Source organism: Vigna unguiculata, chromosome 3 (assembly GCF_037176805.1).
Source record: "Vigna unguiculata cultivar grain cowpea cultivar isolate G323 ecotype 2 chromosome 3, ASM3717680v1, whole genome shotgun sequence".
Taxonomy (NCBI): Eukaryota; Viridiplantae; Streptophyta; class Magnoliopsida; order Fabales; family Fabaceae; genus Vigna; species Vigna unguiculata.
In genome coordinates this window covers 66,748,388-66,763,401 of record NC_140794.1, presented here as the reverse complement: position 1 = coordinate 66,763,401, position 15,014 = coordinate 66,748,388, and the positions used below count along the sequence as shown (strand labels likewise).

At 32.7% G+C, this 15,014-nt stretch overlaps 2 protein-coding genes across 2 annotated transcripts; one reads left to right on the top strand and one right to left on the bottom strand.

The window, feature by feature from the left end:
- Positions 1 to 5,993: 5,993 nt before the first annotated feature.
- LOC114176042 (S-adenosylmethionine synthase-like) lies at positions 5,994 to 8,078 on the top strand. The gene is made up of 2 exons (XM_028060946.2): positions 5,994 to 6,123; positions 6,646 to 8,078. Exon 2 carries the CDS (start codon positions 6,662 to 6,664, stop codon positions 7,838 to 7,840), a length of 1,179 nt encoding a protein of 392 aa, XP_027916747.1. The 5' UTR covers positions 5,994 to 6,123; positions 6,646 to 6,661; the 3' UTR covers positions 7,841 to 8,078.
- Positions 8,079 to 9,934: 1,856 nt separating this feature from the next.
- LOC114174938 (glycine cleavage system H protein 2, mitochondrial-like) lies at positions 9,935 to 11,761 on the bottom strand. Its single transcript, XM_028059670.2, has 3 exons — positions 11,459 to 11,761; positions 10,419 to 10,678; positions 9,935 to 10,228 (listed from the first exon to the last, which is right to left on the bottom strand). Exons 1-3 carry the CDS (start codon positions 11,535 to 11,537, stop codon positions 10,103 to 10,105), a joined length of 465 nt encoding a protein of 154 aa, XP_027915471.1. The 5' UTR covers positions 11,538 to 11,761; the 3' UTR covers positions 9,935 to 10,102.
- Positions 11,762 to 15,014: the final 3,253 nt, after the last annotated feature.

Sequence of the window (15,014 nt, the reverse complement as noted above, 5' to 3'; positions counted from 1 at the left end):
TCATGGCATCTTGTACCTGTCGTATATTGAGGGACAAGTTGTGCCTGTCTATGTATATTTTGGTTTCCAAAATCTATGCGGTTTGAGTTGGAAAAATACATTTTAAATGATGTCGGTTCACGCCTAAAAGTAATGAGTGAGCGATTCAGCAAAGAAAAAAAGAGTGAACTCATTTATATTAAACATTTTTTGATGAGATTGGTTTGCTAAATTTGTGATATGATCCGATTCTACTCTGGTTGATCACTGTGATACTAAGTCGTCCGTTTAAAAATTTTTAAAAGGGGAAACGATAAGTTAACAAATTTTTTTCTTACAAACTTTAACAAAGTTTTAATTTAGGTTAAAAATATTATTTTATTATTTTATTTTAGTTAAAAAATAAAAAAAATAATTTATTTTAATTTTATTTAAGTCAATTTTGTCAAAAAATTTGTTGTCAAAAGATAATTTTTCTTTTAAAAGTATGTCAAATTAAAAGAATAAATAATATTTTGGTCAAAAGTTTAAAACTGTAAATTATTAAAAAATTGAGTTGGGAATAAATATCTTATTTTTATAGTTTAAGTCGGACTGAGTTGACATATTAATGTTTACTATGTGACTTATTTCTTCTGTTATGGTGAAGGAGAGTAAATGGAATCCAAATAAAAGGTGTTTAAAGGTGAATTCAAACTCATTATTTATCTTTTTGTCTAGTCCTGTATTTTGATCAAGTTGACTTTTTAAAACTTGGTATGTTTAAGGTTCAATGACTATCAAAGCCAAAAAATTAAATAATGCAAGGTCTAATTAAAATTAAAATTAAATATGATCATGTTAATTTTAATGTTATGATCCTCCTCAATTTTACAAAAGATAATAATTAATTGTGATAATTGATGAATTCTTACTTCAATCATCATTAACACAGTTTTACTTTATTTAGGTCATAAAACTTTCCATAAGTGTTATATAACTAAAATTTTGATAATTTATTTGAAACACACAAAAACAATGTTAACAAAATAATTAAATAATAAAATAATTTTAAGATTGTTATACTGTTTTTTTCTTCTTTTTAGTTGTTTTTTTTTTTATTTTAACGTTATTAAAAAATAAAATATAATTAAAATAATTAAAAAACAATCTTTTCATAAATTTTTTTTTAAAAAGGTTAAAAATTTCAAAAATATTTTTTCGTTTTGTAAATATTAAAGACTGTATCTATCAAATATTTCAAACCTTCATATTCTAAGTTTTCACTAAGAGACCTTTAAATATCAGAAAAATATTTTTCTTCCTTCTTTGCTTAGAAATTTTGTGTATAGAAAATAATTGTGGACCTATTTTTGTTTTTAGAAGATTTGTTGTATGAATTTATATTAACATAAATGTTGTAGAGTTAATTATTTCATATTTCAACATAAATATAAAAGATTTAATAATCATTAATTATACCTTAAATGGTACCATTAGGACACTAATTAACATTTTCCTTAATTTTAACACTATAAAATAGGCATTGATTCAGATATTAACTATTGCTGGTTTTATTTTTAAAATATAAGCAAATAAATAATTCATTTTCTACAATATAGTGTCAAAATAGGGCCACCATAACTCTTATTGTCACCGGTTAAGATAATATAGTTTATTTTCTGTGAAAACAAAATATTTTGTTTGGGAATCACATGAATTTTCACATTCCATGCGTTCTAAAGAAATCAATTATAAGAAAAATGAAACATTTTAAAGTACTATCACTTTCCTAATTATTTTTAAAATGATAAAATTACATAAATAGTCTCTCAAGTATTATTTTTTAATAATTTTAAATCCATCATTCAATAATAAATTTGATAGATTTTTCATGTAAAAACCAGACTGATAAAAAAATAATAAAAATTTAATTAATAAATTACTTATTTTTTATATTTTCTTCTACTAAACGGTTTGGTTGAAAAATAAATTTTAAATGGAATTATTTATTGTAATTAAAATAATATTTTACGTTCAAAATTAATTAATAAGTAATGAACCTATACAAATATATTTTTAAACTATAATTTAGTCATATTTTATTTACATTATGCAAATATATATATATATATATATATATATATATATATATATATATTATCAAAATATGATAATAAATTTGTAGTGCAACTTTTAATTATAAGATTATATAATTAATTGAAAATTTTGGAAAAAGTTAAAATTGTGAATATAAAACATTTATATCATATTTCTTTAATTGTTATTTTTATTGCAAAATATTTAACAATTTTATGTAAATAATATTTTAATTTTTATGTGAAACTAAAATTAGAGTAAGTTGAATTGTATTTGCTTTTTCTTTCTTTTTTATGTTTAGATCGATGGATTATTTAGTGAAAATTTATAATAAACTCAAAGTCAGACACTTATCCATAGGGATGTCAATAGGAATAGGGTGGGTAACGTATGGATAGGCTTTTCGTAACCTACTCGTTGGATAAATATTTGTCTTGTATCCGTTTTCATATTCGTTATGCGAATATTCACATATTTTTTAATAATTCACAGGTACCCGTAGATATTTAACAAAAAGTTTAAAATATTTAACTACATATTTTAACTATAAATTCACATAAAATACAATATATAACATTCATAAATTTCAACACAAAGTCCAAATAACTCATTTAAATAGTGTTACAAAGAAATTTTTTTTTTAAAAACCAATTGGTAAAAAACAACTAATTCAAAATCGATGTGTTAATATTTTAATAATTTTTTTAATTTAAAATTGAATATAGCGGATACATGTATCTACAGGTACGGATATTATAATACTCGTACCCGCCCCGTTAAGATGCTGATATAAAAAAATACCTACATACATTACCCGCAGATATCCATTCACAGTATCAATTTTTTACCTGTTGTAAATTTTATCGACGAATATTCATGTGTATGAATTTTTTTTTTTTGACATCCTTGCCTATGGACACCAGTACAGAAAGAGGATTTGGCCTCGGTTAATTTTGCGTTTCTACCCCGATTTTAGAACCGAAGCATATTAAGGTGAGGCAAGAAGGGTCGGTTTATGGTCTCGGGTGTGGACCGAAGTCGTATAGTCGTTTTTCTGCCTCGGGTTGTGTAGTAACCGAGGTCATATGTAACCCAAAACCTCGTGAGTTCACTTCCGGTGTTCACTTCCTCGTCCATGCAAGAAAGATAATCAAATCTTCATACTTTGTTATGTTTTTGTGTTTTGGCATAAAAAAGGAAATGTTGAATATTTGTATCACTGCACATGGCAAGGCGTAGCATGGCAGTTACAGTAGCCGTGGCTACTTGCTATTTGGTGACTTTCAAAAATTGGAACAGAGGGGAAACGAAGAACACATAACCATGTACACCCACATCTTCTTCCTTGTTCTATTATCTGCAACCTGCACACAACAACATTCATCCTTAACCCATCATGATCGCTTCATTTCACTTTTTTTTTTCTCCACCAACAACTCATCCCACACGGTCACCAACAAGCATCATCACCTTCGCCTGCACAAACCTAATAATTTCCAAACTCCCGAAATCAAAACAGAGAGGAAAGAAAAATCGCCGGCGGCATCTCGAATGGTGGTGGTATTGGAAGTGAGCCACGTCGACGCAAGAAGAGGAAGAGGGGAACTCCATGGCAACTGGCGGGATCTGTTTCGACGTTTTGCACGGTGAGTTTCGTGTGTGGTGGTCGATGGTGGAGCTACTGGTTCGTTGTTGGCTGCTGGTTGTTCAGTTGCATTTCAAATCTGACGCAGTGGTTTGTGCAACTCTGATGATAGCTTGCGAGGTGGAATGACGAAGTGTTGAACTCACGATTTAGGGTTTGATATGCGTTGTGGTTGTTGTTTTTTTCTGAAGGTGCGTGGGTTGTTGGTTTGTGGTGAACCAGTTCACTGTTGCGTTCCCCCTCCAAGACACCACTTCTTCTTCTTCTTCTTTTCACCGGGACCCAGGAGCCAACTCTGCTGCCTCTCGTCCAAGGGTCGCGACAACACCGCCCTCCTCCGTGACGGAGTCCGCCGCGTTGATCTCCAACAGACCACTCACAGATCTCTATCATGGAACCAGGCTGGACGGTGCAACGTGGATGGAGCAAAAAGAGAGAGGCGTGAACAAAGGTACTCAACATAGAAGAGAAAGAACTGTGCAATCGCTATTTTGAAATCCCTAATTTATCATATGGCCTCGGTTCAATAGCCACCCGAGGCCAAATTACATTCTTCCTGTGGCATTATTGCTTCGGGCCTATAAAACTGAAGCCTATAAGGCTTTTTGGCATCGGGTTTTCATTAACTGAAGAAACATCCCATATTCTGCTTCGGGTTTGGGGTGAACCGGGATAGAAAAGTTGACAATAATTACAAAAAGGCCACCGCACCATTTTATGCTTCGGTTTTATAATAACTGAGGCATATAAAGCGAGCTAAAATCCCAAAACTGTACTAGTGAGACAACACAACAAAACAATTTATTATAACTTTTACTACTTGATGGATTACCAAAATATTTTCCTTTATCTTTGTTAAAAAAATATGTTACAAGGAAATAAGATCGTAAAAACATATAAAGAATAAAAAAATTAAAATACTTTAGTTGAAGAAAAATGAAAAAGAAATAGAAAAAAGATAGACAAAGTAAAAAAATATGAATAAAAATAAGAAAAAATTGTTTTAAAAATCACTAATTTCATGGTAACTATAAATAATATTAAAATATAATATGTAAGTAGGAGATAATTCTTCACAACGATGAATACTAGGCGTAAACTCGATCTCTAAAAGTTAATTTTTCCCCTTTCTTTTTAACCAAACACGTATTACTTTTATGTTTGTCAATTCTCTCACATCTGCTGCCATAAGTTTAGAGTAGAATGGATAAAGTTCTGCTTCCAAACCAGAAAAGTATTCCATATAATAATTTACTCTTTTTTTCAGATTAAACTTTTTTTTAAATACCTAAATAAATTCTTTATAATATTATTTACTCAATTAAATTTATTTACTTTTAAAATATTAAGAATCCAATCTTTTGAAATTTTAATATCATGTGATTCTCTTATCTCTTTTTATTTAAAAAAAGAGTCAAAATTCAACTTTCCAAGAATTGAATTCTATTAAGTTTTTATGACGTGGGATGAGAAACTATATCAGGTTGAAAATTCGACCTTTCGAATACTGAATTATCAAACTAAACATTAAATAAGTATAGTTTGAGAGTTAAAGTCCAAGTGAAATTATATGAGTAATTTACCCACTATATTACTTTTCTCTATTTCTACTCTCTTTTTTTCTATTTTTTCTCTTACTCTAATTGTTTTTCTATTTTTCTCTCCCACAAAATACTTATAAATTTCCCAGTATTTTTCATCCATTCTCAGTTTTCTACCAAACATATTTTTATGAATTTTTTCTATGCATGCTGCAACGAAAAACCTGTGTCATTCATTCTAAAAATTATGTGTCAACAACTACAAAGTTTCTTGAGCAAGAGACTTCTCTCCGCCCAGTCACACTCACAAGACATGCATCTTTTCCTCACCAACCACACTCCATTACTTTTGCTCATAAAATAATAATGCAATTAAAATTCATCATTTATCATTTAACATATGCAATTAACATTTTTTAATACAACCACTACATTCTTCGGAGTAGGAGGCACTGAATTCAGAGTCAAAACCACACAGACAAAGAAAAAGGTGTAACATGTCAATGTCACACTTGCCCAACCTCAAAGGTTGTAGTTGGTAAGCAAGCAATAGGCATGACCCATTTTACCTTCCTCTCTCATTTTTTCAACACAGTCAACGGCTCCGATTCACTCTCACTTCCCATCTCAGCCGTCCACTCAAATGCCACACGACATTCACATGCAAATGGATGAATCTAACCCGTAATGTAATCATGTTACTTAGGGGCTTTTTCGTCATTAACGTTACACCACCCACCCCTTTTCCCTATAAATTCCAACTCAATGCTCTCATTTCAACTCGCAGCGCTTGACTTCAGAGTTGAGACCAAGCCCCACTTAACCACCCTATCGTTAAGATCTCTCTCTCTCTCTCTGTCGGTTCTTCTACCTTTCAAGGTACTCTTCGTTTGCTCTGTTCCTACCTTCTCTTTCTTCTGCATTCTTACACATAGTAGTTATTACCCTTCATCAATTTGGGATCTTCCCCTTCTGGGTCCGTTTGCTTTGGCTTTTCTTTTACTGGGTCGATCTCTGTTTCCCCAAATTACGTGTGAACGATACCCTGTTTCTTTTATTTCTGCAGAATACGCGTTAGTCTTTCAGATCTATCCCGAATTCTATGTTAATGGCTTGTAAAAAATATTCACCTTTGTGGGAAGGGGGGGATTTTGGAGCTGCATATTCTTGTGGGGGTGTGTATCTGTTGTTTCTCGCATCTATTATTGTTGGCTAGTGAGATTCGTATAGTGGTCTATCATATCATATGCTTCTGCTAGATCCACTTCTCGTTGGTTAAAGAATAGCACTTGTCTTAAAATTCTCTAAGCTTTTTTCCTTTGCTGAATGTTATGCACGTATTTTGCACCCTTTTGGGAATTTGCATTTGGATTCTAATTGTAGGGTTGTTGTGCTGTGCAGTTTTAAAATTTTGAAGATGGCAGAGACATTTCTGTTTACCTCCGAGTCCGTGAACGAGGGACACCCAGACAAGCTCTGCGACCAAATCTCCGATGCTGTTCTTGACGCCTGCCTTGAGCAAGATCCAGAGAGCAAGGTTGCTTGTGAGACATGCACCAAAACCAACCTGGTCATGGTCTTCGGAGAAATCACCACCAAGGCCAACGTTGACTACGAGAAGATCGTGCGTGACACCTGCAGGAACATCGGCTTCATCTCGGACGATGTGGGACTTGATGCCGACAACTGCAAGGTCCTTGTCAACATTGAGCAGCAGAGTCCTGATATTGCCCAGGGTGTGCATGGCCATCTCACCAAAAGGCCTGAAGAAATCGGTGCCGGCGACCAGGGTCACATGTTTGGCTATGCCACCGACGAGACCCCTGAATTGATGCCGTTGAGCCATGTCCTTGCAACCAAACTTGGGGCTCGTCTCACTGAGGTTCGCAAGAACGGTACCTGCCCTTGGCTCAGGCCCGATGGCAAGACCCAAGTCACTGTTGAGTACTACAATGACAAGGGTGCCATGGTTCCAGTTCGTGTCCACACTGTGCTCATCTCCACACAACATGATGAGACTGTGACCAACGATGAAATTGCTGCTGATCTGAAGGAGCACGTGATAAAGCCTGTGATTCCCGAGAAGTACCTTGATGAGAAGACCATCTTCCACTTGAACCCCTCTGGGCGTTTTGTGATTGGTGGTCCTCATGGTGATGCCGGTCTGACCGGGAGGAAGATCATCATTGACACCTATGGAGGATGGGGTGCTCATGGCGGTGGTGCCTTCTCTGGAAAGGACCCCACCAAGGTTGATAGGAGTGGTGCTTACATTGTGAGGCAGGCTGCTAAGAGCATTGTGGCCAGTGGACTTGCCAGGAGATGCATTGTGCAAGTGTCTTATGCTATCGGTGTGCCTGAGCCTTTGTCTGTTTTCGTTGATACCTATGGAACTGGGAAGATCCATGACAAAGAGATCCTGAACATTGTGAAGGAGAACTTTGACTTCAGACCTGGTATGATTTCCATCAACCTTGATCTGAAGAGGGGTGGGAATAACCGGTTCTTGAAGACTGCTGCATATGGACACTTTGGCAGAGAGGACCCTGATTTCACATGGGAAGTGGTCAAGCCCCTCAAGTGGGAAAAGGCCTAAGCAATTCATTCCACTGCTACGTGCTGGTAGTGTTTTGAGCGTTGCCCTTGTGTTGTGATAAGTAATATTTGTAACTCTTTTCTCTTGCCCTGTGTGTTCTCTCCCCCTCTTATTTTGATTCTTCTATTTTGTATTTTTTTACACGATCAAATTATAAAATGTGTTGTGTTTGTATGCCCAACCCAAGTATTTCTTTCAGAGAGAGATCAAGTTAATGTAAGGTTAAATGTTTCTCTCAGATGAACACCGTGTGTTTGAATACTAGCCATGTGAGATTTTGTTTTCCTAGTTAATCCTTAAATACTAAGTAATGACCTGTCTGGATCGTATCGGATCAAATTAAACATAAATCTGAGATCTTCACTATGAGTTGTTTTCGTGGAAGGCACCTCAAATACCTTTCTTCAAAGGTAATTTTGATGCGTATGTTAAGAAGAAGAACAGAGGATCTGGTTTATGAGGGTACTTATAGATGAAAATGGGAATATTATTGCAAGTAGCTATGGATCTTTATCTCCAATTTTGGTGAGCTGAGAAACCAATAAACACGCACTTTGGTGGTATTTTTATAGGACTGCAGGATTTGGTGTAAATGAATGTTTGCTTTTCTTTTTATCTCATGTTAAACGTTCTTGTAATGAAGTGGCAGATTAGTTAGCAATTCTTGCTTTTGAGTTATTGGATAGATATAGAAGAGGTTCCGAATATTCAATAATAATAATAAAAAAAAGTAAATCAGTATTTTATGTCACTTCATTCATAAGCAAAGCTGGTGACAGTTCTCACACACTTGTTGTGGTTGGTTTTCGTTACTTGTCATCATTGCTATTGTTGAGAAAACGAGTTTGAACAGTACGCACATTTCGTATTCCATAGGTACTATTGTCAATGGCCCTATAAAAATGAAGTACCTTTGGTAGGATAGTTTATGGTTCCTGTTTAAGACAGATACAGATTTTACATCTCTTTAGACAAAAAGGAATCTTGGCTTGGCATTCCGTATGAATAATGCTTATCCTCCCAAATTATTATGGACAATTTAAAACATGGTACATCTAGTACAAGGCGTGGATTGTGATATCTTCATTTACGTTGCAGTTCATTTATGTAAACAATTACAACTCTAGTATTCTGTATTTTTTTTTTCACTGCTTTGGCCAAATAGTATATATACTATTAACAATATTAACTAGTTAAGTCAATTTTTATTATATTTTGATAGCTAAAAGTATGTTATGAGTAATTATTATGTATATTTCTTTAATAATCTAAACTTTAATTTAAAAAAAAAAAATCAAGATCTTTTCTAGAAAAAATATCGAGTTAAAAGTGTTAGAGATTTCATAAAACTATAGAAGGTATATGCAGTTGGTATAAGATCTCGATATAATTAAATTACAGAAGGTGTATGCAGTTGATATAAGATCTCTAAGAAAAAGTAATAGTGAGGGAATATATTTTTCTAGGGCAATGGGTTATACTCTTGTGTAAAATTAAGGAATGAGTTCCAATCCTAAATATTCTTACAATCCTTAATAAAAGAATTAAATTTTATGCTGCTGACATAAACCTGAGCTATAATTTTGAAGTGTTTTGATAAGTACCACTTACTTTGCTCACTATTTCTATAGTCGAGCCTTTTCATAGAATCACATCAATTTGAAATTATAAATCACAAGTATCATGCGTGACAAACGCGAGACAAAGCTCCTTTATGACTTCAGAGCAAAGTATTGCCAGTTTGTAACCAACCACATTGAAGTTTTTGTCGCTAATTTTTTGGATGACTCTACAATGATGTTCCACCCACTTTTAATAGATCAACAGCTAAATCACAAGTAAATCTATATTTTCTTTTTCAGATTCAACTTTATATTCTTGTAATAGGATGTATTTTGAACTAGCACTAAGGGTACTTTTCTTCATGCAATATTTGAAAAATGGTGTCTATCATGTGTAAAGAACATGGACCTTGAAATCTCAATCCCATCTTCAACTCTTGGTAACTACACTACAGTCCCATCTTATTTCTCGGACTATCATAGTCATCTAAAAAAATTGGCATGACTTTATAAAGAAAACTAGCAATCAATGTACCACGTTATCAAATTCATATTTCCATTGCAAAGACTGATAAATCATCCCATTGAATCACAAGCTCATGAAAAATAAAAATAGAGCAGTCAAGACGTGACACATGCAGAAAACGGAACAATCCATTCTTAGCTTTCCCAACTAAAACATGATGTACTGAAAAATATCTTAATGTGCATCTTCTTCTTCACAGAATTTGGAGTACCTTTCTGAATCCATCAAGTTGTTTAGTTCACCGCTGTCACTCAGTTCAACTTTAATTATCCATCCATCTTTATAAGGGCTTGAGTTGACCTGCATGAAGAAACGTAGGACAACATTAAAACACTTAGGTGTTGAGAAAAAAATAATTCAGTGCAATACTTCTGCATTACATAGGCATATTGATCCAAGATGTGGCAAGTGAAAACTAAAAAGTACAGCAGGGAGAAAAAATAGTTAATGCACATAAACTCAGCAAACACATTTTGTCAATAAAACTCACCAAAGCAGGAGAGCTACTAAGCTCTTCGTTCACTTCAATCACTGTTCCAGAAACAGGAGAGTTAACATCACTAGTTGCCTTCACACTTTCAACTGCACCAAAACTATCTCCTTGTGTGACGGTTGCTCCCACTTCAGGCAATTCAACATACACAACATCACCCAAATGATCTTGGGCATGATCAGTGATGCCAACGGTTGCAGAATTCCCATCAACTTTTACCCATTCGTGGGAATCAGCATACTTCAAATCTTTAACAACTGCAACAAGTATAACATGGAAGAATCCAACAAGGGCAGTTAAGTTAGAGAGATCACCAGAAGTTAGCAAACTATATCTCTGAAATCGTATACACACATGAAATATATTCAATTTTATCCTAGTTTCCATTATACATTTAGTGCCAAAAAAACAACAACTTTTTCCCCCTTCTACAACGTACACACACTATCATTACCAACACCACCCTTCTCATTCTCCAGTTTGATTATTGTATCTATTTGGGCCAGTAAGGCCCACTAGGTTTAGAATGCAACACAATTAGTAGGTGACAGATAATACTGCCATTAAGAATGTGAAACAGTAACAAAAGGTCAAAAACTAATCATAAAAAATTGGAAATTGTATTTTGTTGGTAGGTGGGTGGAGCACTTCCCTTCCCACCACTGCTTAGAAAGCTCCTTGCCATTAAAATATATAGATAGTACAAAGGAAAAAATGAAAAAATAAAAAAGAAGCAATGCCAAGAGAACCGACACATTAAGAGATATCTATTCATGGATGAATCCACACTAAGTGTTAGCATTATGATACATATTATACACAAAAAAACATGTCAAGAAATGTAATGTAATTTGCCAATCCAGAAATTAAGAGAGCCCAAATTTAAACTGAGAGATTGAAGGAAAGACATGTACGAGAAGATCCAGCACATAACAAAAGACATGAGGAGAACAAAATTGTAGGTGATCAATGAAATAGATGAAATGAAAAACAGATGAAATGAGACGAGAGATGGAAACAGAAGGAGGAGTGATGACCATTAGAAAAGGCTCTGTGAGACACAGAGATCCTCAGGTAAGAGGCCGCTCTTGAAGCCCACAATTGTCTGCAAGCCATCTCTCTCTTCTCTTCCTCTGTGTGAGTGTATGTGTCACTTCAATTCTTTTTTTCTTCTCATCACTCCAAGACACCCACTTCATTTATATATTCAGGGGTTGGTGAAAGTTTTGATTTTTATTATTCCCTAAAAAAATCCCCATTAATTAATAAAAATAGTTTTGAGTATTTACTTTTTAATCCCTTCATTTTTAAATGTTTAATTCTGTCCCCTACTTTTCTGTACACTAACACCCACCATTAAACCGCTAAAAACCACCCAAAGAACCTCGTTGCTCATGCTCGTTGGGGTCAGCATGGTTCATTTGAACAAAGCTTCTCCATTGAATACTTCTTTTTTTCTTGGTTGCTTGGTTGTGATTCCTGATTCTTGATGGATACATATTATGTATGGAAAACGATTATTTGAAAGGGATGCGAAATGGAGAGAAAACAGAAAAGTAAAAGAAAAACGAACCGTCATCGCCACCAATCCCTCCTGCGATTGAACAAGGAAAAGAAGAGAAAACAATTCAGCCAGCAAAACCAAGAGTAACAATTCACAGTTTAAACTCTTACAAAGAAACCCAGCAGGAATAAGTTTTAACAGTGTTCTTCCCAAAAAAAAAAAAGGTTTTTTTCAATTAAATTAAGAATTTGGGATTTAAAGAAGAGAAATTTGGGAAATTAAAGACCCAAGAACGGTAATAGCGATGTCACAGTGTCATGTTCATAATCTAGAGAGAAAACGGACAGAGAAGAAAAACGGAGAAAGAGGGTTTGAAGAAAAAGGAAGGGTAAGAACAATCCTGTCTTACCAGCTAATTAAGGTGGTGGTCGAAGGTGGCGGTGGTTAGGAAAACGAAACCCATCCCAGGAAGCAGTTCTGAATGTCTTTGTTTGTGTGAGATTCCAAACAATTGAGATTTTCCGATTCAATTTTCATTTGCAGAAATATTTGGAAGCAAAAGGTATATTCAACAATATCTGTATTCTATGGATACTTTTTTTGCCTTCTCAAATGGTATGAATTAATAAAAGAATGCAAAAGATAATCAGAATAGGTTTTTGCTTAGCTTAGTAATTAAAAGGTACATGTTTTATCTTAGTGATTATCAGAATAGGTTTTTGCTTAACTTTGTTATTTACTTCCAGATGTCTTGTAGAAGCGAAAATTGATAAAAGCAAGAGGAAAATCATGTCTTTGAGTGGATCAGAAGATAAATATTATATATATATATATATATATATATATATATATATATTTTTAAATTTGAAGGTGAAAATAAGTTGATTTATATATAAAGTTTGTGAAAGTGAATAAGTGATTTGATTTTCGAGTTTCTTTTTATTGAAATATTTCAAAGTTTTTTGAATTAAACATTCCAAAAAAGGATTTCGAGATTTAGTTTACTTGGAATTATGAGTTTCGAAAGGATAAATGTAACTTTTCATATCTATAATCCGTAAAAGCACAAGTATTTTGGATTGTGAAATCATCAACAATATTTTTAAACTTTAAACTTCTAAATTATGGAATATTTAAATTATTTCCAAAAAATCGTAGTTGTTATACAATAAAAAGTATGAAGGACATTTTAGAATAAATGAGGTGCTGGAAGAAATTATGTTGGATACAAAAAGCAATAGTTATAAGTAAAGTATATGGTGAAGGGGATTCTTTTTGCAGCCCGTACTTTCCTTGTGCACCCTATGAATGTGCAAATTCCAATTTTGTCCTTGTGTTATTGTGTTGTTTTTGCTAAACACTTGTAGAATTGATTTGTGCTCTTTGCTATCCATGATGGAAGGGTTTACTACAATTTTGCAATGTACTTGGGTGAAAATAGTGAAGCTTAAAGGTAAATAAGAGATTTACATATGGTTTTGAAATTTTTTGAGTTTTTGAATTGATATTTTTTTTTAACTGTGTAATTCATAAATTTTTCGAATTGTGCATTCTGTAAGTAATAAGTAATGTTTTTAGATTGTGAAATTCAAAATTTAGAAGATTATTGCAAGATTCATGACATAATTTAAAAGTAATGATGAGTCATAAATTATGCAATTTTATAAATTGTGTAATTTGAAAGTCAAAGATACAACTTAACTTCCAAATTATAAAATGTGAAATTAAAATTCACTTTTATAATGTGTAATACACAGGTTAAATTTGTGTAATCTGGAAATCAATTTTGATTTACTGATATCACAAATTGAAAACCACTTTTTTATTTCTATATTTGATTAGTCCATACTTAAGACCGTTTCACTATAACATAGTATCAGTACATTCTTTTGTAATAAATTTTGTAATTATTTTTATCCTGATTTTTTTTAAGGGAAATGAAATCCAAATTTTGGAACAAAATATTAGATTAAGTAGATGCATTGTTTTACATGGATGAAATACTTGGTACTGGGAAATTTGAGGCAGCAAAAAGTTAATTGATCGAAAGAGATGGCGTAAAAACTTTTATTAGTAAAATAATTCATTATTTATGTAAGAATATGTTTTATATAGATATGGAAATGAATTTCGGATTGCACATTCCATAACACATTTTTCATAAATGTAATACATTTTAGACGGTGGAATTTAAAATAAATTTTTGAATTCAATCCATTATAGATTTCAAAACGATGACTTTCATATCTAAAAATTTATTTTGGATTGCACATTTCAAAATTTGTTTAAAAAAAACTTTCAAATTATATAACTTGTAAGTCATTTATAGACTACATAATCAGAAAATACTTGAATAGCATAATGTGGAGTATTGTAGAAATAGAAAAAACAAAATGATAAAATTGAATCTCATAAATTTCAAAAAAAAAACAATGATACATTACAGGATAACAATAATTGAAGACAATGACAATGGTTTATGTTGATGGGGATGAGAGTGGTAATGGCAACAACCACGAAATACTTGTGAGGTAATAAAACTTTCACAATTGAAACATACTCTCATATTAAGGTATTTATAATGTGAGTTTAGAAATAGATGATTCGTAAGTGGACAAATAGTAGCAGAGTGAAACAAAATGTCTAAGAAATCTTGCTATAATTTTTTTTTTTATAAAAAATAACTCTAATACTATAGCTAGAAGTGAGTTTTAAACCTAACTTAATCTTACAAAATCAACTTGTAAAGTCTGATTTGTATCTCATTTATATACTATAAAATTATTTTATCTCTAGTCGAAGTGAGACTTTTAATACGTATAAGCCTAGTGAAAAAAGCATTTTTGCCTTTATTGAGAAAACAAATAAAACCATACTTTTCCTTCGTCTCCTTCCCACACTCCTCTCGATTTTTTTTTGTCCAAAATAGTACGGTTTCTCTTTTTATTTTGCCACATAGCATAATGTGTCTAATAATATTTACAGCAATAGCACACTTTTGAAATTGGTTCAGAATTTAGTTTTTAGAGAATCGAATTCTAATCTTCATTTATGTTGAAAATGACTTGGAAATCAGTTAGAATTCGATT

Excerpts from the sequence above, each read along its gene's own strand:
- LOC114176042 (XM_028060946.2), top strand. The coding sequence starts at position 6,662 with ATGGCAGAGACATTTCTGTTTACCTCCGAGTCCGTGAACGAGGGACAC.
- LOC114174938 (XM_028059670.2), bottom strand. The coding sequence starts at position 11,537 with ATGGCTTGCAGACAATTGTGGGCTTCAAGAGCGGCCTCTTACCTGAGG. Across the intron at positions 10,679-11,458 it reads TCACAGAGCCTTTTCTAATG|TTGTTAAAGATTTGAAGTAT; the intron begins GTCATCACTCCT and ends TACTTGTTGCAG. Across the intron at positions 10,229-10,418 it reads TTAGTAGCTCTCCTGCTTTG|GTCAACTCAAGCCCTTATAA; the intron begins GTGAGTTTTATT and ends TTCTTCATGCAG.